This window comes from Mchenga conophoros, linkage group LG14 (assembly GCF_057382185.1).
Source record: "Mchenga conophoros isolate Kocher_MC1m ecotype Shallow Benthic linkage group LG14, M_conophoros_male_GT1.1, whole genome shotgun sequence".
Taxonomy (NCBI): Eukaryota; Metazoa; Chordata; class Actinopteri; order Cichliformes; family Cichlidae; genus Mchenga; species Mchenga conophoros.
The window spans coordinates 24,560,943-24,582,402 of record NC_140539.1 but is presented as its reverse complement, the minus strand read 5'-3'; the positions used below and the strand labels follow the sequence as shown (position 1 = coordinate 24,582,402).

General features: G+C 41.1%; 1 protein-coding gene across 1 annotated transcript in view; it reads right to left on the bottom strand.

The window, feature by feature from the left end:
- Positions 1-1,623: 1,623 nt before the first annotated feature.
- LOC146559792 (uncharacterized) overlaps positions 1,624-21,460 on the bottom strand; it is an 86,579-nt gene continuing 66,742 nt past the window's right edge. Inside the window, exons 4-14 of the mRNA XM_085243541.1 lie at positions 19,109-19,357; positions 17,701-17,761; positions 16,482-16,612; positions 15,085-15,204; positions 14,602-14,715; positions 11,024-11,137; positions 7,098-7,211; positions 6,673-6,719; positions 4,877-5,053; positions 2,898-3,048; positions 1,624-2,815 (exon numbers count right to left, since the gene is read on the bottom strand). Coding sequence (XP_085099667.1) covers positions 2,379-2,815; positions 2,898-3,048; positions 4,877-5,053; positions 6,673-6,719; positions 7,098-7,211; positions 11,024-11,137; positions 14,602-14,715; positions 15,085-15,204; positions 16,482-16,612; positions 17,701-17,761; positions 19,109-19,357 — 1,715 coding nt within the window. The 3' untranslated portion in view covers positions 1,624-2,378. The remainder of the gene's footprint in view (positions 2,816-2,897; positions 3,049-4,876; positions 5,054-6,672; positions 6,720-7,097; positions 7,212-11,023; positions 11,138-14,601; positions 14,716-15,084; positions 15,205-16,481; positions 16,613-17,700; positions 17,762-19,108; positions 19,358-21,460) is intronic.

Genomic DNA, 21,460 nt, shown 5'->3' with positions numbered 1-21,460 from the left:
AATGCTAATAGACCTCTAACTGTGTGTGTGTGTGTGTGTGTGTGTGTGTGTGTGTGTGTGTGTGTTTTAACTTGTATTTTATTTCTCTTGCAAACTTGACTTTGTTAGGTTTTAGTACTTTACGACAATAATAATTAAATGTACTATATGAAAAAAATGACATTAACATTGAGATGTGGATTGGGCTTCTGTGCTCACAGTTGGCTGTCAACCAGATCACAATATTTTATCTTTGTCCATGTTAATAGAACCATCCAGCACTGTGAAAGCATATATAACAGAACCTAAGGACAAGCATTTAACACCTTCACACTGAGGGGCAGTGACCTCTTGGCTGAATCTGAAGCTTTCTAATCTGCTGGCTGGGCTTTGACATCCTGCTCAGCAGGTGCAGAAAGAGGCTTGTACATATGCACGTATATGTATACGGCTACGTTTGTGTGTGTAAACTCTATTCTCTACATTTCCTCATGACCAGCATGGTTACAGGAAACCATGTTCATTTCCAGCCCACCGCTGTTTGCACAGGTCAGAGGTCACATCTGTCACATCTATTTGCACATTAAATGTCTATGCTGTGACCTTGGAGCTGCTTACACTTGACAATTTTTTATATTTTAGTAACACACAGCATGCATTACTGTAATGATTTAGGTCAACATAGACTGTCTGATATCTGCAAAAATGGTTACACTTAACTTCAGTCATTGCAGACCCATTAAAAACAGAAACTTTAAGTAAATATTTGCCAGTGTTTCCAGCATTTTGACCAGCAGTTTGCACAAACCCACTGCTCTTGAAACTTACTGTTATTTTTTTTTTGCAGCCACACATTTATTTTTTAGGAAAACTGGGGTCAGTCAGGTGGTCTCCAATATTTTCCAGGCGCCGACAGCATCAGAAAGAAAAGGAAACTAGTGAAAGTCATTGTGTATACGGTGACTTACAGACCTAGTCATTGTGCCTGTGCTCCAACACGAAAGATCCTCTCATGGGACTCTGTCAGTGATTTATAAACAGAAAGCTTGGTTGTGACATCTGAAAAATGCATACAAGGAGACAAGGAACTAGACGAACTGATAACTCTTAAACAAATATAAGTAATTTAAGACTAATGTTGCTATTCCAAAGCTTAAAAATAAGCTTGGGTGCCTTTTGTTACATATACGGTTATGGTCAAAAGCAGATCTACAGAGACTGAGGCGTTATTATCGACTAGCACAGCTTTACATTATTCACAGTCCTAAATCATTTATCTTGTCATCTTTAGCTCCTCCCTCTTTATACCAGCTTTCCTCTGATTAGCTGCCCCTCAAAAACAGAAGAGCTGAACAGCAGTTGACCATGTTAGGGTTGTCTGCTCTTCCTCTCATTATTCAGACCTAAGGGAAAACTGTCTGGAACAGAGGGTTTAGAGCTGTCTGAAGCCTAAGCTTTTGGCTAACAGGGATTATTTTGGACAACTAAACCCTGGTGTTTAATAAAAGGTATTAAAAGAGTTGGTAAATGCACTTTTATTACATTCCACATGTGCTGGTTGCTCCAAATGGAAAGTATAAGGGGAAAAACAGGGGACAGTAATACAGTGATACTTCCAGAATGAATCACAGTACAAAAAGGGCATCAATATGTACAATATTATTTATGTACAAAAACAACCATGTTACACACAAGTATGATAAAAACCATACATCTCGGGCAAACTGCAGTATTACATGACAAAATAGGCATCAGTGTATAGTTTTTAAAATGTTCTCAGGAGGCTTGCAAGCCTTTGGTTCAGGAGGATGCACTTTCACTCTAAGCAGAGTGAAATGTTTCCCCTCTCACAAAAACTAACTATATCCAGTCTTTTGTTCACTCTCACACACACTTACACACAGCCACACACACAAAAAAAATGTTAAATAGGCATCTGTTCACTGATCCTTTCTGTCAGTGGAGGTTTGGACAACAGTCAGATGGCAACACCGAACAGGAAATGTATCAGGACTCAAATGGAGGAAGATCCTCTGTTTACTCTTGACAGTTTCACAGGCACTCAAAGGCAAGTCTGTAAGTCTTTAAGTTTTCAGTTTACTGTTGAGTCTTTCAGCTCAACTTTATGCCTGTGCTGCTTTTTCATGGCCGTTAAGAAGGTCCAAAGACGATGGCGACGACGCTCTTTCGACCCCTCCGCTTAGCAGCCTTTGTTCCTCTGGTGTCTGAGCACAGCCATCTGTGTTTATAAAGGTCAGAGGGTCACCTTTAATTTTTATATCTGCAACATCGACACAGTGCAAGTAACTGGAGAAGGGGTCCTGTGAGCAAAAGAGTGCTAAGGACGCAAAGTAAATTTAAAAAACAGCTCCTCAGGGCTTTAAAAGGTCAGCATGGGGTCAGACCTCCAGCTCTTGGTTATCTGCATAGTGGAGGCGGTTCAACTTCTCCCTCTCCTGGTTTGAAATGTCCAGTTTGGCAGCATGTGCTGGCTTTAGTGCTGGGGAAGGGTGTGAAGGGGCCGGGGAGGGTGGTAGGGTCAGTTCAATCTCCTCGTAGCAACGTGAGACGGGGGCAGGGGCTGGAGGGTTTGTGAGAGGGGCGGCAGCGGGCAGCTGGGGCACCGGACGGTCCACGTTTCTGATGAGGTTGACAAACTCCCTCTGGTTGTTGATGCCTTCTTCCTGCGGGACAGCCTGCTGCTTTTTCCGCTTCCGATGGAGGTGGGACAGGATGAAGGCACAGGAGGCACAGCCACAGACCGTCAGCAGAGCTAAGACTCCCACCAGGATCATGTAGAAGCTCAGGCCCCCGTGTGCTGAGTCAGACATGGCGCCTTCAGGTGTGGAGACGTCAAAGATCAGACCAGAGTTCATCAAGATTTTATACGTTTAAAGATGCACAAGTATTTGTCTCACCTTGACAGTGGTGACCAATGCAGGGATTTTTGAGGCTCATGCACTCGTCACCATAGTTACCGTCAGGACAGATGCATGTGTTCCTGCCATCTATTATGTGACACTGCAGGCCTTGTTGACAGGGGTTGGGATTGCACAAGTCCAACACGACCTGAAATATTGGAAAAACAAAACAATAAGACAGTTAAGAGATATATCCACTTCTCTCTAACCTCCAGTGAAGTTTCTGATTGGATCTTTAAAAGATCTCTTCTTACTTCACTTTCAATGCTAAAACTCAAATGTTCATTTATAACCAATTATTTTTTTTAAAGTTTTAGCATTTTTAAACTTTTTGGTGTAAAATTTCCTCCTAATAGTGTGACTTCTCCTGTAGCTCAGCAGGGATTGTTAAACAAAAATAAATAAACAAACAAAAATGAACTTGAAAGTTGAAAGACTAAAGACACTGGATATATAAACCTGAATATTTTAGATTTGTTATTTTACGTAATTACTTGAGATTTTCAACTAATCACTTTACAGTTAACAAATTTCGGCATTAAACTTGGAGCTAGGAGGGCTCTATAATATTATAAAAACGTTTATTTACTGTTTGGCTTTTGTTAAAAAGTTTTACTTCTGTGGACTCTTTAATGTACTTCTGATAGGGCTATACATGCTCGAATCATGTTTATTCTTGGTATAAATAATAACATCTGATGTGCTGTCTATAGTTTTCAATCCATTTTTATTCTGTATTTTATTTTTAATTATAAGCTTGTTCTACATTTGTTCATGATATCATCGCCTGTTTTATTTATACTCAGGTCCATGTCCATGTATTACTTTTTTTTAAAAGTGATTTTCTGCTTTTGTTTTGTAAAATATCTCCATCCACATGAAAAGGAAAAAGGCACAACATTAGGTTCTATGCAACATAAATGTTGGCCAATCAGAAGGCTGCAGACGATAAAACCGCACAGTCTGATGTCAAAACAGAGATAAAAGTAGATAACGTTCTAAATCTAAATCTTCATTTCAGTTGTTGTATGTGTGGACATAAGGCTGAAATCCATAGACTAAAGCTATGTTTACCAAATACCAGTGTATATGTGGACAGCGCGTCGCCCCAACCAATTGAACTTGAGATTAGCTGCATAATGCGTTTGTTACTGTGCTTTTCATTTACCTTTGCAGTACATTCAGCACTGTAAATATTCAAGTTTGTCTTTCTGGAACAGGTTTAAATACATATTTTACCATTGTGTAACATGAACTTCTGATAAAGACTAAATTTTAAAAATCCCAATTTTTCTAAATCCATCATATCGATTTTTGGATTACTCTTTTGAAATATTCTCTAATGTCATGCACGCTCTCTGTGCACCCACACATCTATTATCTTCCTCTGATCTTTCTGTCATCCTCATTAACTTGCTTTCACCTCTGATACATTTCTCACTCTGATTGGCTGCAGAAGGGTCACTGGCATGCATATACAGCTAGAAAAGGTGGAGCACGGAGCTTGCTGGTTGGCATCTCAGTACCTCGTCTCCTGATCGTTGTCAGCACTGGTGATGTCGTTCTGCTGCTTTTGTTTATGGGTTGAGTCATGTTTTCGATTTTGGTTCTGTTATTTTAGGTTATTAATATTAGTTTAGGGGAAAATGGAATCTGATGGCTCTTTGTATGGTTGTTTCATGATCTTCTTCCTCTTTTGTTTATTTTTGCCAAGTTTTCCATTTTCCTCATTCATGTTTATTCTTTGTAAGTAATCATATTTACATTATTAAAAGTATATTGAATATGAGCAGCTTTCTAGGCTAGATTATGTTAGGTTCCCTTGAGTCTTTGATTTAGAGACTGTAACATCTAATATTACCTTGTATGCCTGTTTCATCTTTTTTACTAGAAATTATCTTCACACATTAGTTCAACTAAAAAAAAAAACATTTAGTTTTAATTATTTAAAAAATGATTAAATTAGGTTCTCCAACCTCACAGAAGTTTCCAGAATATCCAGTGGGGCAGTTGCAGGTGACTGTTCTTTCATCCTTCTCCACACACTGCCCTCCGTGCAGACAGGGGGCGCTATCACACAGACGTTGGCGATTTTGGCAGTGTTTTCCAGAGAATCCAGGTGGACACACACATCTGGACCCTGACACCTGGTCCTGTATGGGTCAGAATATACAGTTGTGGTCAGATGTTCACAGCCACTCATTACTGGCATGACTGTCATGGCAAATTTGTGCTTTTAATGACTTCCTTGAACTGTTCTTTTTCCAGGCTGATGATTGTACAGCATCTATCTTTAATGACTTTAAAAACAGGAATTGGGTTTGACTTTAATTCTGGGTTTTCTCTGATACACTCATGCTCAACTATATGCACACAGCCCCATTAATATTTTGGTTAATTTCACTTAGCAAGTTGTACCTCAACCAAATACTTTCGTTAATCATCAACAGTTTGACCACTCTTCTTGGCAGATTTTATAGAGTTCATTTAAACTGGTTGGTCTCCTGGCACAGACCTGGCTTTTAGGAATGGGGACTCCATTCCAGGAGCTTAATGTCAGCCTGCTTTATCCAGTCCAAAACCAATTTTGATGTGTGCTTAGGATAATTGTCCTGTTGGAAGACCCAACTGTGTCCAACTTTCAACCATCTAGCTATTGATCTGAGGCAAAGTTAAAGAATTCACAGGTCGTTCTTCCTCTTCATTATTCCATCGACTTTGTCCAATATACCATTACCACTTGTGGCAGAAGAGCCCCAAAGCATGATGCTACCACCTCCATTCTTCACAGCTGGTACGGTGTTCTTAGATTTAAAAGCCTTCACACCTGAAGAACATATCTCCTGGGATTGTGGTTCAACCTTTATTTGACCATACAACTTTTTAAAAGAAAGCATTTGATTTGTGTTGATTTTGGAGCAGGGGCTTATTTCTTGGTTGGCACCCTCTTAATCCATGGTAATGTAAAACTCACTTCACTGTGGACTCCTTAGAGCTTCACTAACTCCCGTGGACATTCCCATTGTCGTGAGTATTCATCAGTCCAGTGAGTGCTTTTTCTTTTTATGTTGGCTAGTTGTAGTCAATCATGATCAGTAACAAGAAGTTAACAGGCCTCTGTCTTATCAAATTAATTTTCAGTACCACTTATTAAAATATTTAATTAAGTATACATCTTAGCTCTTGTGGATGAGAGAAAGTAGAAAATAAATTCAAACAGTTGCACAATGATTGAACCCAGGAAAAGAACAGTTCAAAAAACCTTAAAAGCCCCAAATTTCCATGACAGTCATGCCCATGATGAGTGTATCTAATCGTCTGACCACAACTGTGTGTAATTTATATGTGTGACATGAAGAAAAGAGCACTGGGGAGGGTTACAGAGGATCTGCGACAGGCAGAATAATATTTAAGAGAACATTTAAGTTAACCTAAAGCACAGCAGCTTCAAAACTTTGTACTGAATAATGTCTGACATACAGGGACACCTCCAGACTTTTTTCAGTGGGGTGGCCATATGGGGGCCACTTAAAATATTGGAGTGGCACATGGTGTGGTGGGGTGGTCCCCCTCTCCCCTTTGTGGCGCCCCTGCTGACATGCCTAAAAGCTCATATTGAATATTATATTATATATCAATATTTTGCTTGAAATACTGAAAAATGATCAAGATAATGTGAATGCTGAGTAGTGAAAAACTTAAGACGAGAACAACGAAGCAGGTGCAGAGACTGTAGGCAAATTAGACAGAGATTGGCAGGCAGGAGTCTTACCTCACAACGTCCACCATTCAAACACAAACCCTGACAGCTGCTGTTCCCTGCAGGGAAACGAGGAATGCCACATTAATTTCTCCCACAAACACAGAATATCTATGATATCTATGAACTTTGTAATCAAACATGTTCAAAGTGAAGGCAGAAGAGACTAAAGTTAGCACAAAGCAACAGGAGAGAACAGCCAAAAGAGACCTTTACATAGTGTTTGTTGCATTTTCAGTGCACTGCAGTGATACGCTGTGAAGGATGATTGATGAAACTGGAGCTGGAGTAAAATGATTTCCAGCCCACAGGGAGTCAGACCTGCTGTTTAACGGCTCTTCATGGTTTACTATCAGTCGCAGGATTGTCTCTTCTCTCTTTACTTATAAAATGATTTTCCTTCTTCTCGTTACTTTTTTTCATCCTTGTGCACTTACTGATGTCACAGTTAGGCCCCGTCCATCCAGGAAGGCAGTCACACAGGTAACTTCCGATCAGGTTGCGACAAGAGCGGGCGTGGATGCAGATACTTGACTCACATTCATTGTTGTCTGAAAAAAACAAAAACAAAGAACATTTTATAAATTTACATTTTGATAAAATACCTCCTTAAAAGTACCCCACACAGTTTACAGCTTTCAGTGCCTTCTATTGAATTACTAATCAAAAAGTTATTAAAATTATTAACTTTGATAATATAAAAACATATCTGGGCATATATTATCACTTTTACACAATGGAAGCACAGGCAACATGAGGGGATCAAAAACGGAGCCACTTAAGGCTGATTCCAGATATATAAACATATGTTTTTGTCTATCAGAAACACAAAACACACTAAGACAGTTGATTGGATAAAGGTTAACACAACATTTAAGTAATAAGAAATTAAACATTTGAAGCCTGTTAAGATAAAATCTCATTAAGGTGATGAGATGAGAAACATTTAAAGCCCAGATTAGTTTTTTTGATCCTTTTGGGGAAACATGTCTTTTTTTTTTATGTCAGAGGACATGTCTGTGTTTTTTATTCATTTGTATCAATGACTGTAATTCAGTTTGACAATCAGTTTCCAACACAAATCATTTTGGGGATTACGCAGAGAGCTGTCTCAGGTGGCCCTGGTTTGTGCCAGTACTTTTCCCTCAGAACAGAAGACCAATATTAATAAAAACAAAATTTGAGCGTAACCTTGTTGGAGAACATACAAACAGCACCGCACTAATTCAGTGAGATAAAACATCACCTAAATCCCTCCATCTAAGCGTCGCACAGCCCACAAAACCCATCAAATCAAATCCTGCATGTCTCCCACTGAGTTCAAATGATCTTTACCCACCATTTAAACAGTTCAGTTTTGCACTGGGTGCTTGAACCTGGAAGTGGAGAGTTGCTGGGCAGATGCATGTCAGAAAAAACCTCGCAGCATCTTATTTGTTTATGCACAGAACCCCCTGCTTTTTTAAGTTTATCAGTGCCTATTCCCACCCTCTGTTGTTCTGGGAGTGTTGAAGCCAGGAGCCCTCGAGCGCTTGGCTCCAAAAAGATAGAAGGAGGATTAGAAAGAAATGCTCAATGAATAAAGAGGAAGTAGTGAGTCAGTTATAGGTAATCTAAACCATTTACCGTCAGCCAGAAGCCTATTAGGATTTAGGTGGGGGTGTGTGTGTGAATATGGAAAGGCTATCAATGGTAAGAGCCTGAGGATCCATCCTGCTGTGGGAGAAAATGGGGGTGCAGAAATCAGCTATAAGCGAGTGAAACTGATCAGCAAGTGTAATTGACTTTTACTGTTTCAGGTGCTGCTGATGCTCTGCTCATAGGCTCAGGCTATAAAGAGTTTTATAACATGTGTCCAAACACTGTGTGTGTGTGTGCACGCGCACGTGTGTGTGTTGTACTGTGAGCCATTGGCCCGTGATGTGGAACTATGGAGGATCATCAAGTGTCAGAGTGACATATCGCTGTAACACCGAGGAGTAGGAGAGGCTGTCATCCTGAAATATGTCTCAGTTTTTACTTCATCACCCCAAAGCCCAGCATGTGTATATATACTGTGTGTGTGTGTGTGTGTGTGTGTGTGTGTGTGTGTGTGTGCGTGCGTGTGTGTTTGACCTGAGCCCATACAATACTCCCTCTGCTGTAGTATCTAACACAACAACCCTCTGGGTGCAGGCTTGTCAATATGAGCAAATGCAGCTCAAAGAGACGTGACGGTGCATTAAGAGACTACTGATTCTCAGGCAGCATGGGTTGATGGGAAAATTAACATGCTGCTGGCTTTTCTGCCTCTTTAATTTGCGCTTTAAATTCATATTTAGCTTCAAGTGGAACACAAGCGTTCCCAGCTTTTTAAAACAAGCTCAGATTGAATTTGTTCTCAGAGGATTTTTGTTTAAACTCCTATGAATAGTTTCCTTTGAAAATAAGGATCTCTGATCAGTTGTCTTGTTAGTGACACTTTTCCCAAATAGCTTGTAGATCCTGATCCCAAACGAAACATATCCGTGCAGGTTAATTCCCAGTGATGGCAGCTTGTCTGGAGAAGTACAGATTTAGCATTAGCAGACATCATCTCTGCACCCTAAAGTATAAAAATACACTTTTACACTTGCATTGCAGTCCTGAACCTTTTAAAATATTAGATTTTAATGTTTTTAAGACAACGATGTCAAGATGTCAAATGCACATACAGTACTGTGCAGAAGTCTCAATCCACCCCTCATTTCTTTATATTTTTTGAGCCAAGGTGCCAGACCAATAGTTCTTAAAGATCTTCCAACTATTTCAACACTTTTTTCACTTGTACTTGAAAAAACAGGGACAAAAGGCTGAGGTATGCCAAATTACCCAAGAAATGGACGGAAAAATCAGTGGCATGTACGGAGGAGGTCAGGATAGAGGCACAACAGTGAGTGTCTTCAGCCATCCCATAGTTTGGGACTGCATTTCAGCCAGTAGTGTTGGCAATCTTGTCAGATTTTGATCCACCATGGTATACCATCCGAAAAGCATCTGATTGGCAGGAGCTTCATTTTTCGGCATGACAATGATCCCAAACACACTGCACATGCAGTAAAAGATTGAAAAAACACAGTCGTACACTATCAGTCCCCTGAGCCCAGACCTTCAACAGTACTTGAGCAGTTTGGGATCATCTTGACAGGAAACAGAACAAAAGGCAGCCAACATCCAAAGAAGAGCTTTGTCCTTCAAGAAGCCTGGAAAACTAGTCCTGAAGACTATTCAAAGAAATGACAAGAAAGCTTTGCTAAAGCCTAGATTATATTCTACTGAGAACTGACGGCCGAGTAGTCATTCCTGTTACCCTTCTTTTGTGTAGTTGGTGCATTATAATATAAATTGTTGTGGACAAGTCGGAGGTTTCAAAACAAATATGCAGCCATGTGGATGTTCACATCTACATGTGGATGTTAGTCCATCATTTTGCTCAGATGATCCCAAAAAATAACCAGCTGAAAGCTCCAGAACAGTCAAGACTATTTTCTCTTTTGTGAAGTCAACAACACTTCAGTTCACAGACTAAAAACACTTAAAGTACTCAAAAAAATGGAAACCTGAGTCTCCGCATATATGAAACAACAGAGCAGGTGCCCATGAGCAGATACTAACTGGACCTTGTACCATTAACCTGGTCATTATTTTCATGAACTGTGATCAGTTTGAGTAAAAGAAATTCAACAAAAATGTGATATAATCCAACTAAAGTCAATAAACACTAACATGATTTACTATTTGTTCTATTACTCTTTTATTTATCCACTACTACTGGCCCTGTGCTGAAAGTGACTATATTTATGCAAACCTTACAACACTAGTACATACCAACCAGGAGGTTGCTAGGCAACATGATGGAGTCATAATATATCATAATATTCAAGTTTTATAAATAGAAATTAGACATTATTATGAAACGAAATTGGTACAGTGGCTTTTTTTAAGGTGTTGTAGGTGCAGAGATGCTGTGGTGTCGCGGTCAACACATTCACCTTACATGCAAAGTGGGCCCGGATAAACAGGGAGGGTTCTGCCATGAATAAAATCTTTGTCAAATCAAAGAAGCAGATCAATCTGCTCTGAGGACTCCTTGGCAGATAAGGCAGCAGCTAAAAACACATAGAGGTGCATAAATGCTAAAGAAAAGGGAATTTTAGCCCATTGGTATGTGGTTTCTAGGCAACATGTAGGCAGGATAGATAAGAACCTTCAAGGGCCTAAGATATACCTGTGTGCCAAGTTTGATTGCTTAGCTCCTGATTGTGTGGGAGGAGTTTGCAGACAGAGAGTAATTTGTTGTATTATAGTAAGATAAAGAAGAGCAGGCATACGATGACCCACTGACCCAGCTGGCACGTCCTGCCGGTCCATCCAGGTGGACAGAGGCAGCGATAACCTCCAGGAGCTTCTTCACACGTTGCTCCATGGCCACAGGGGCTGCGATCACACTGCTTCACCGCTGAGAAGACAAACAGAGAATAATATATATGAACTTACTGGCCTGTGTGACAGGAGCGTGAGTGAGAACATTAAGGAGGCAGCTTGTGCATGTGTGATCTGAAGGGTAGTATTGGTGTGAGGAAGCTTGGATGCTTTCGTGTTTTTGTTCTTTCTGCTGCTCTGGTTTCTGTGCAAACAGTGATGAATACAATCATCTCAAATCTTTCCCAAAGAGGAGGAAGGAAGGAGTGCATTTGAATAAGGGAAAGGATGGCAAAGCCGGGGGTTGGACAGAAATAAAAATGAGGCTGCCATGTGTGGTTCTACCCATCTGACAAGGAATTTAAAACAGGAAAAACATCACATTCAAACAAAGAGAAGCTCCCCACTTAGGGGTTAACCATGCATAACTTAAAGAGGGCATCATAACTTTTCCCATGCATATCTCTGTGGTGTACATCTCTGTCTCTCTCATAACCTTTTTTCATTTACCTAACCCTACAGAAGAACCATTTTCCATTTTCCTGACCCCGAACAACAATAATCCTGCCAAGTTAGCGGCACATCTCCAAAAATGAGACGGAGAATTCACAACAAACAAAGAAGCCTTTAATTAATATTGGTTATATATATAAATCTAGTCTGAAAACAAAGCTATGTTGTGGTTTTGGTTGTCATTCCTTGCAAGCCTAACAATCTTCTTGCTGTATGTTCCCTGGAGAGTCCCCCCCCGCACAACACATAGCCTGCAGAGATAGGCCGCCTCTCTGACTGTTAATCAAGCGAGCAACAAACAACAAGAGCAAAAATAAACAAAACTTTTATTCCCCCGTTCATCCCTCTGCTCTCACTCTTTGATAAAAATGCTTTCTGCTGAATTGTTTACATGCCACAGCGCTGTTTATCCTGCACGAGGTGAAAGCTGAGGATGTGGAACTGTTCTTGTTTACAGACAGCTCTGAAAGACCATAACCCGTGTGATCCAATCTCACCTGCCGTCACGCACACCCACCCACCCACCCACCCACACACACACACACACACACACTGCAGACCACACGACCAAGAAACCCAGACTGTTCTGACAGCTCTGCTCAGCTTGACCTTTAGCCGCGTGCAGATCAAAAAATGTATGCGGCTGAGTGAGCGGGAACTAACGCAGTCTTTAAAACATTTAACCTACAAACAGACATATTTAAGTGTGGTTTACTTGTATTACACCAAACCATGATGTTAAGCAATTCAAAGAGGCATCAGGTCCTCTGTGCCTGTGAAGGAACTTTCTATAATGAGTGAAAAAATAAACCCAAAAAAAATAACCCCAACCCCCCCCCCCCCCCAAAAAATAAAAAAATCCCCTGATAACATCAGAGAAAGCCCAGATTACAGGATTGGGATCATGGGAACTATACAATCCAGCATTTCTGAGCTTGATGCATACTTGTGATTGTTAGTGGAGATATCTCCGCCTGTCTTTCTTTTAAGGGGGACAGTGTCTGAATATAAGGATGAACCGCTACGTTTAATGATTTGACATCTTTCATACTCACAAAAAGAAAAAGAAAAACTGTGTTTATGGGAGATCAGAGGGGGGGGGGCACCTCTATTTTCACCAAGGTAACTTGCGCTAACCACACAACCGGAGACCAGAGTTTGGGTTTTCACTGGGCTAATTATTTTCCAGACAACATGCTGTAAGCACGAAATAGATAACAGGCACCCTCCTGAGATGTATCCTACTAGCCTCACTGAAAGGAGCCCTGCAGTGAAGTTATGTGCATTCGGTTGATGCAGAACATGAATATCTTTTTTTATATTCTTACTCCTTTTTTGCTGCCAAGTCCATTTCACACCGCTGTAATTATAGCTAACAGAGCACAGATTTGAAAATGGATTTGTCTTTTGTCATTTATGTCAGAATGGCTTTTGCTCTCATATTTTTGTGCTTTTTAGCCTTTGTATGGAGTTAATAAAATAGTGGCGAGATAACGGGAAAGCTGGGAATGAGACCAGCTGCAAACCTGAGCCTCTGTGTTAGCTTTACAACATATGGGTAAGCTGAGTGACCTAAACCAGCACCCCTATTGCAGAATTACATCTTGTCCTGATTTGCATGTCACAATGATTACGTTTAAATGAAACTGAGCTCTAACACACAGCTGTAACAAGCCACAGACAGGTAAAATCAAAATATTTAAAAAAAAAATGTTTTTTTAAATTAAGTATTTGTAATTGTTTAATTAACAACTATTCTACACAGTGTATGTTTTGTATATCTTTCACAGGATTTTGGCCACCTGTGGCTGTTTAAAATGTGCTACTGTGCTAATTTTGAGTTGAATTGACTATATCCTTCATATTTCTCCAAACCTGTGCCTCTAAACTCAAGGTTGTCAAACTCATTTTACATTGTGAGGCCACTTTGATCTGAAATGGGCTGGACTAGTAAAAGTCCCCTTTCTCTCACTGTAAAGGTGTTTAACTTAACATTTCATTTCTGTCCCATCTTGATAAAAGGAAAAGAGGTGCAATTCACCGATAGAAAAAAGCTGTAAAACATCTAAAAATACATTACAAAATTCAGAATTTATGCCATTCGTTATATTTTCCAAAGCCATCCAGTGGATCAGATTGGAGTCTTTCCCAGGCCGATTCTTCGTGTTTGACACCTGGAGAAGCAGAGAAAGCCCGATGTCGTGTTTATCCAGCAGAATCTGAGTCTGAATAAACGCTTCAGCATGTGTTAGAGGAGACTGCATGTCACAGCGCCCTTAAAGGCTGCTCTTGTCTTTGTGCGATTAAAGTAAAGACAGTCTGGCTTTGCATATTTTTAGGAAAAACATCAGACTACTGTACAGTAAACTGACATCCACATAAGGCCAAGAACAACAATGCCACACCAATCCAGAACACAACTGTGTATTGTTTTTGTGTTTAGCAGCAGTCTCAGCTTACATTCACTTGGCAGACACTTTGCTACTTCTTATTTTTTAACTTTCACGCACATCGCAAGAGAACCGGATGTCACTCCACAAATTCCCAATTATGCGATTAAAGTAATCACATTACATGGGAAAAAGCTCACATGAGTAAAAGACCTGATAATAAATACCTTCAAATTACTGCCATTAAAAAAAGAAACAAAAAAACATGTAATAATTCACAGTGCCACCTCTGCTTATATTAATGCAATCGCTGATTATAAGTGCTCCAACAGAGGGTCTTGATTGTTCTAGTGATACAAATACAAATGCATTCCTGCATCCCCTCCCTCTCCCCCCGTCCACACACACACACACACACACACACACACACACACACACACACACAGGGAAAGATGTTTAGGCTAATTTAACTTCCTCTGTTGCATTGATTAGAGTCACTCGCTGGCTTTGATCCAATAATAACCAACCACAGACAATCTCACAGCGCCCCGGCCCCTCAGCTCAGTAAGACACGAATGTGAGCAGCATCGACAATCACCATCTGTGCAGGTGTGTCCAGTCCAGCCTTCGCTACAGATGCAGCTGAACCCTGTTTGGTCTTCCACACAGGTCGCGCCGTTCATACACGGGGAAGACAAGCACGCGTGTTCCACTAAAGGGAGGAAGGAGGGGAGGAAAGTGTAAATGAAAAGCTGGTGCAGTTTTTTTCTCTCATAACGGTTATTAACTTTGACAAGCAATATTGTGGAAAAATGTGAATGGCTTATACAAATATAACATAAACAAACTAGAAAACAAACGTTGAAGTAAGAATGAATTTGTAGAGTCACACGTTACACTGGGGTTAACATGTGTGCATGTAAAGACGACTTATAAGTAGGAATTTTCTAAATAACTCCAACAATTTATGATATTTCCTCCTTGTGCCACTCAGTAGTCTTGGCCATCTCTGTGCATCTCTTACATTTGTGTAAACAAACATTACTGAGAGCACTTTTGCTGTTTGTTGACGTTGACTCACCGATGTCACAGTTGCGTCCTCTGAAGCCTTCCTGGCACTCACACTGATACTCGTTGGGCTCTGTGTTCGTACAGGTCCCGCCGTTTTTACAGGGCTGATGGGTGCCACAGTAGTTTAGATCTGAACCCACAAAAAGCTGCGTTTAGTTTTTAGATTTTAGCTCACAGCAAAAACAAAGTGACATAGGGGCGAATAGAAAAATGAATGAGGATGCCTTAGTCTGACTTTATTTCAGGTAAACATCCAGCGAACACACACACACACACACACACACACACACACACACACACACACACACACACACACACACACACACACACACACAGACCTGGTGTATCCAGGTCTGTTCTGTGGGCTGACTGTGCAGGCCAGTAGCTGCAGGGCTTGTTCCTCCATTGTCTTTAATCATTTCCTCGGTGCCCAAGGCCTCTTTGTCTCACTGCAGCTCTTTACAGAGCCTTTCTGAATGCGCAGAAACAGCTTAAGACCCCACCTAGTTAAAAGCAGCCAGCCCAGCCCCGCTCACGTTCACCTTACCCAAGGCTATCACCTTTCTCCTGCACAATACGCTGTCCCGTGGGCACTGGTTAGGCTCCCACACTGGGACAGAGGTAGGAGTCATATGCTGGGATAATGCTGGGCGAACTTTGTTACAGTTTGGTGGGAAAATACTGACGCTCGAAATCCTCGGGGACTTTTATCTTATCTTATACAGAAGATCATGCATGGAGAGAAGTGTGAAGAACCACGCCTCACTAAGACTGCACACACAATGCCTCTCTCTTTGTCTCAGAGCCACACAGACAGGATGAGTTATTGGTCAACATACAATACACGGCAGAGCACTTTCATCTTTACGTATGATGTAGTCTTCTACTGTGTTTTTATGTTAAATGAGTCTTTGGAAGCTCTTGTGGACAACAAAGGATCCATCAGTGTGTTGCTGAATCCAAACTCTTATAAACCTACGAGTTCATATATAGAAAACAATCAAAAATTTAAAAAGGTGACACAGTAAGTATCTTTAGCATGACATAAAGAAATAAGAGAAATAAGATTAATAATTATGAATAATCATGAATTCTGTATAACTGTGCAAAAAGGTCACTAAGTAGAAGTAAAGCTGGACAGCTGAGAGTTAGTCGGCTCGCTTTTTCCAAGAGTTTCTGTCTAAACTTTTACTTGGTTTTAATTTCATAGTGCCTGCTACGCTGTGTGGTTAAATTTACCTAGTGATTGATCACTCTGTGTGTCTACAAGCCAGCGCAGTATCCTAAACACCAACGACTCCAGTTGCATATCTGAGATACTGGAAAAAAAGGGTGGAAACCCCCTCGCTCGCACATAAACACTTTCTTCTTCTCTACTACAGAAAAGGAGTGGGTCACATGTCGGACCTTTATCACACAGCAGTCCTCCCCAGTTGACGTCGCACACACACTGCCAAGGTTCAGTGCAGCTCCCATACACACAGCCTGGGAACGTCATACACTGGTCGCACAGCTGACCCTTCCAGCCATATTGACACCTAAAAGAAAAAGAAGAAGAAAACATGAGCAGAGAGGCAGATTGGAACAACCACGAATCTCATTATCTGTATTATGAAGCTGCTGTTGCTATGATAGTTATAGAAATCCTGGAGGGATGTTTTGATGATGATTTTATTTGCTTCATTAGACTTCTGTGGAAGAAGCTGTTACTTGAAAATGCTGCACAGCACAAATTAAATCCTTACGTGGGAGCTCATTGGTGTGCAGATCAATATGGACTAAAGTGTTGAGCCACTCCTCTTAAACTTTGAGCTCACTGAATTCCAGTGTGTTACTGTAATAGGATGCAGTCGTTGCAACAAGTCAGGTTGTGAAATTTCTTCCCTCCTAGTTGTTCCACGATCAACTGTAAGTGGTATTATTGCAAAGTGGAAGCTTTTAAGGAGCACAGTGACTCAGTCACAAAGTAGAAAGTCACATAAAGTTACAGAGCGGGGTCACCAGCTGTAGAGTCAGTCTACAGCTGGCTCAACAACAGAGCTCCAGACTTTCTCTGGGTGTAAAAACTGAGCACCAGGATCTTCATAGCATAGCCAAGCAGCTCCTGCAGGTGTAATGCAATGTAGGTGGCCCCTTAGGTTTTGTAGATATAGTGTACATTCAGCCCCACTTTACAACTGAAGTTAATTTATCTGTAGAGAGAATAGATCCCTCTAATGTAATAGCTTCACTAAATCTACACCCACAACACTACTGCTGGACTTACAGGGGAACTAAGTTTGTGTATTTACAGCTTTGTGCATTATTTTTGGATTGAACTTGGTAGAGTCCCTCAATTCATCATATTTAAGTCACCTTTCTCCTGATTGGCTGTTTGTTCCAACCAGAATGCTTTGAACATAAGGTTAGTGTATATTAAAAGAAAAACTCCTATTAATTTGGCTGGCCATTTATGAATGAATGACTGAAGGGTTTGGTTTAAAAAGTTAACCTGCTCATATAAAATCACATTTTTTGTCATCTTCTGGTATTGACTAAAGTTTTCATTACTCAATTTTTATATTGTAACAGTCAAAATAATATTTCATATTTCCAATTTTCTATATCGGTACAAGTATACACTTACTTGCATTCTCCAGGTACATCGCAAGAGCCGTGGGTTTGATGACAGCCCTGCCTGCACACCGCTGCAAAGCCAAAAAAACAAAACACGGTTGGAATCATACCATGACACAATGTTTTTTTATGGAGTAGACGCGTGTATGGCGTCAGAGTATCTGCCACATCATATCAGGGTCAAAAATGCCTTTAATTAACCCTGAAAACGCCCTGAACTTCATCATCAACAGTAACCTGCAGGGGGTAACAGAGCGAGCTTCCTGCCTTCCTGCAGTCCAATCAGTGTCGTGTCGAGGAGGAAGTCAGATGAAGTGAGAAAGGGGTGAGATGGGCAGGGTTGCAGGATGTCCTTAAACTAGCTCTGTGTCCTTCAGGGTTCCCATGGTTTCCACTCTGGCTTCCTCCATTCACTCAGTTCAACCGCTGCAACATGATGGCAGCGCTCCGAGGTCACAGAGTGAGGGCGCTCAGTTGATGAGTCACACAAAATAATCCTCCACACCCTCACCACAGAAGGTAGCCAGCGTGTCTTTGCTGATGGACTGTTTCAGAGAGCAACCGTGTAATGGCCTGAAGTCTTTTTAACACTAAGACAAGCACGTGTGCGGTTATTCCTTATTAATGAGGCCTGTTCTCACCTTGTAGATTGCTATTAAAGCTGTGTGTGAATATTTAGATGACATATCCACAAAACCTTAATCACAATAATAGTTTTAAATAGTTTCAAAGACTAAAGTTAGACAGGAAAACAAAGACGATCTCAAGAAAAATTTGATTAACTTCAGGTTAGGTCAAGAAGGCTCTGTGTTTGTATCTCCTGGCTGGGTGGGACCTTTCTGTGTCAAGATTGCATGATCTAACCTGTATCTGTGTGGGATTTTTTTTCTTTTTATAAGTCCTGCTAGACTCCAAAGATACGTGTGTTAGATTATTAGTGATTCTGAAGTGGAAGTAAGGGTCTTTGTGACCCTGTGATTAACTGGCAAACCTGCACAGGGTGTGTGTGAGACAGACTCCAATATTTTTAGTTGACTTCTTTGATCTGGGCAGTTTACAAAATATGTTTGTGTGTTGAGGAATTTGAAGGGTTTTTTTTCCCACCAGTACAGGCTTTAGTAGTGTAATCCATCGCAGCAAACATTAAGCCTGGGTTTATTTTTCTAATGCTGTACCCCTGTTACTGGATAACTTAATTGTTACCATTGTTGATGGTAACAGTAATACCTACTTAGTATTTAAGGGAGCATTTTTGGCAAAAACATTGTCTTGTTGAGGATTGAAGGAAGAAAATGATTATGTGTTAATATTTGAATGAGGTAGTGACAAATACTGGATTTTTAAAAACACATACACACACAAACAAATGCACAACTTTGAGGAAACACCAGTGGACTCCTTTGTGTTCCTTTTCTTACCTATTTTGCACTCTGGCCCCGTCCAGCCCTCCATGCAGACCTTGGAGCCGCTTTGGTCGCAGTTGAAGTGGCCGACGAAGTCATTGCGGGCTCGGCAGAACTTGTTGCAGAAGGGTCCGTAGTAGTTGGAGTGACAGCGGAAACGAAGTCGGTACTCCAGGCTGAAAGAGCGTCCGTGGTAACGGTAAGTCTGCCACTGTTCACCGGGGTTCAGCATGGAGGAGAGCAGGATTCGCTCGATCAACTGACCTGAGGGAGGAAGGAAGGAAGAAATACTTTCTTTTGTTTGCTGTTCTGACACTGGGAAATCAAAGGGTGCCAAACATCTGGGGAAGGAGGAACTGTGTCCACATTCAGCAGATAAATCTAAACACTCCTTAACATTATTAGCATCAAAGCTGATATGGCACGAGTTCAATCAAATAGTCGCCTGTTAACACATCGAGCAGTTATGGAGCAACATTACCATCATATGGAGTCTGGCTCTTTTTCCATCACACACTAAGAAAAATATCTGTTTTTTTAGCTGTTTAATGTGACAAGTTACCCACCAGTGCATCACTAACTTTAGTGCTTGCCATTTTGTGCCGAGCAGGTTGTGTACAGGTGATTTATGAGAGCTATTTCACCAAAAAAACAAAAAAAAAAACAACAACAAAAGAAAACCACTGGATGTTGGAATTTGTGGGATTGATAAAAACAATGAGGCTCTAAAATGCTCTGCAGAGCTGTGAGACACCACAAATATCCAAGGGATCATCCCTATGAGGCAGCTCTTTAACATTTGATTAGCTATTGGAGAGGAGGGGGAGATGCAGAGAGAGGACCAGACAAGCCCCAGGGCAACAGCGGGGCAGTGGCTGCTGCTCCTGACCCCGGAGGGGATTTCCCAGAGGCACTGGTATCCCCAAGTCACTTTCATTGCTCTCTGACAGGGTGTTAACAGACACACAGTACTCAGAATAGGTGTGAGTGTGTCTGTGTGTTGTTTCAGTGTATATGCCATGTGTGTATCTATGAGATGCTAGTGAGGATACAGGCAAAGATTGCATGATAGGAGGACAGAACAGGAAGCCTCATTGGAAGTATGTCAGCAGTGAAGAGAGACTGAGTGTACAGAATGTGCGAGTGTGTGCATGTGTGTGTGTGAGAGAGAGATTCTGCCAGAAGCAAACAGAGTCAAAGAGGAAGGGAAGCAGCTATTAGGACACACACATAACAAACTGCCTGATGGAGAGATGAGATCACTGCGGTTTGACCCAAAGGAATGAAAACAGGGATACACAGTGGTTGGTGTGTGTGTGTGTGTGTCTGTGTTTTAGCATAAAAAATGGGATGGGAACAGAGCGGACGTTGAGCGGACTGTTAGCTCGGCCGCTGCTCGATTCCTCTGCCGTCGCCTGTAGTCAAACTCGAGGGCCCCGTTTCACAAACACTCATTATGCTACTGCAGTGCATTGTGGGTTTTTCATTATTTTATGACTCTGGCATGGCCGGGGGTTAATTTCATCATCACCATTTCTCTTCCAGAAAAGAAATAGAAGTAAGCGAATTATCATTCAGCACAGCAGGGAAGGTGTGTAACAGAGCCCAATTTTCGCAGTAACGTGATTAGAGAAGATGGTACAATAATATGTGAGGGGTGTGGAGGACCCCAGGAAGAATAGCCTCTCTGGCTGGTGCTAATGGGCATCCTAAAAAAAGAGAGAGAGCAAGAGACAGAAAGATTGATGGCAGAACAGCTGAAACAAGAAACCCTGAGCTCTTCCTGAAATCACACTTTATAGAAACATAAGCAGCAGAGAAACAGAGATTGTATCTGCAGGGAGTTTAAAAAAAAAGCTCGTTTTCTTGTCTCTGGAGATTGTCCCCCTACTGTCTTGTATTAGCTGTGAAGTGCTTGCCCTTGACAATGGTGAGAAAACACTGCAGGAGAGAAAACACCTCCCTGTGACTTCATTTTGAATCAATAGCCTTGTGGAAGCCAATAGATCAGCTGAAGGTTTTTTTTAATTTGATGTGCATGGGTTCTCATGACATTTCTATGTTTATTTTCAGTTTTCATTCTAGTATAAACTCCCAGTGAAACTATTCTCACATGGATGGGGGACTAAGTCTAAACATGTGTCTTGAACTTTGGTGACAAGCTGGTCGAGATTATAATGCTTCTAATATTGAATTCCGCTTTCGCAGTTTTGTGGCTGTGGGTGTAACATCAGTACAGCTGAAACACGGGGGAGCACAGCAGCAAGTATGCTGTCAAAATCACCCAATGAATACGGGAGCAGAAGGAGAACATGGGAAAAAAAACATTTTAAGATGATTCATATTTACTGAAACATTTCGCTGAGA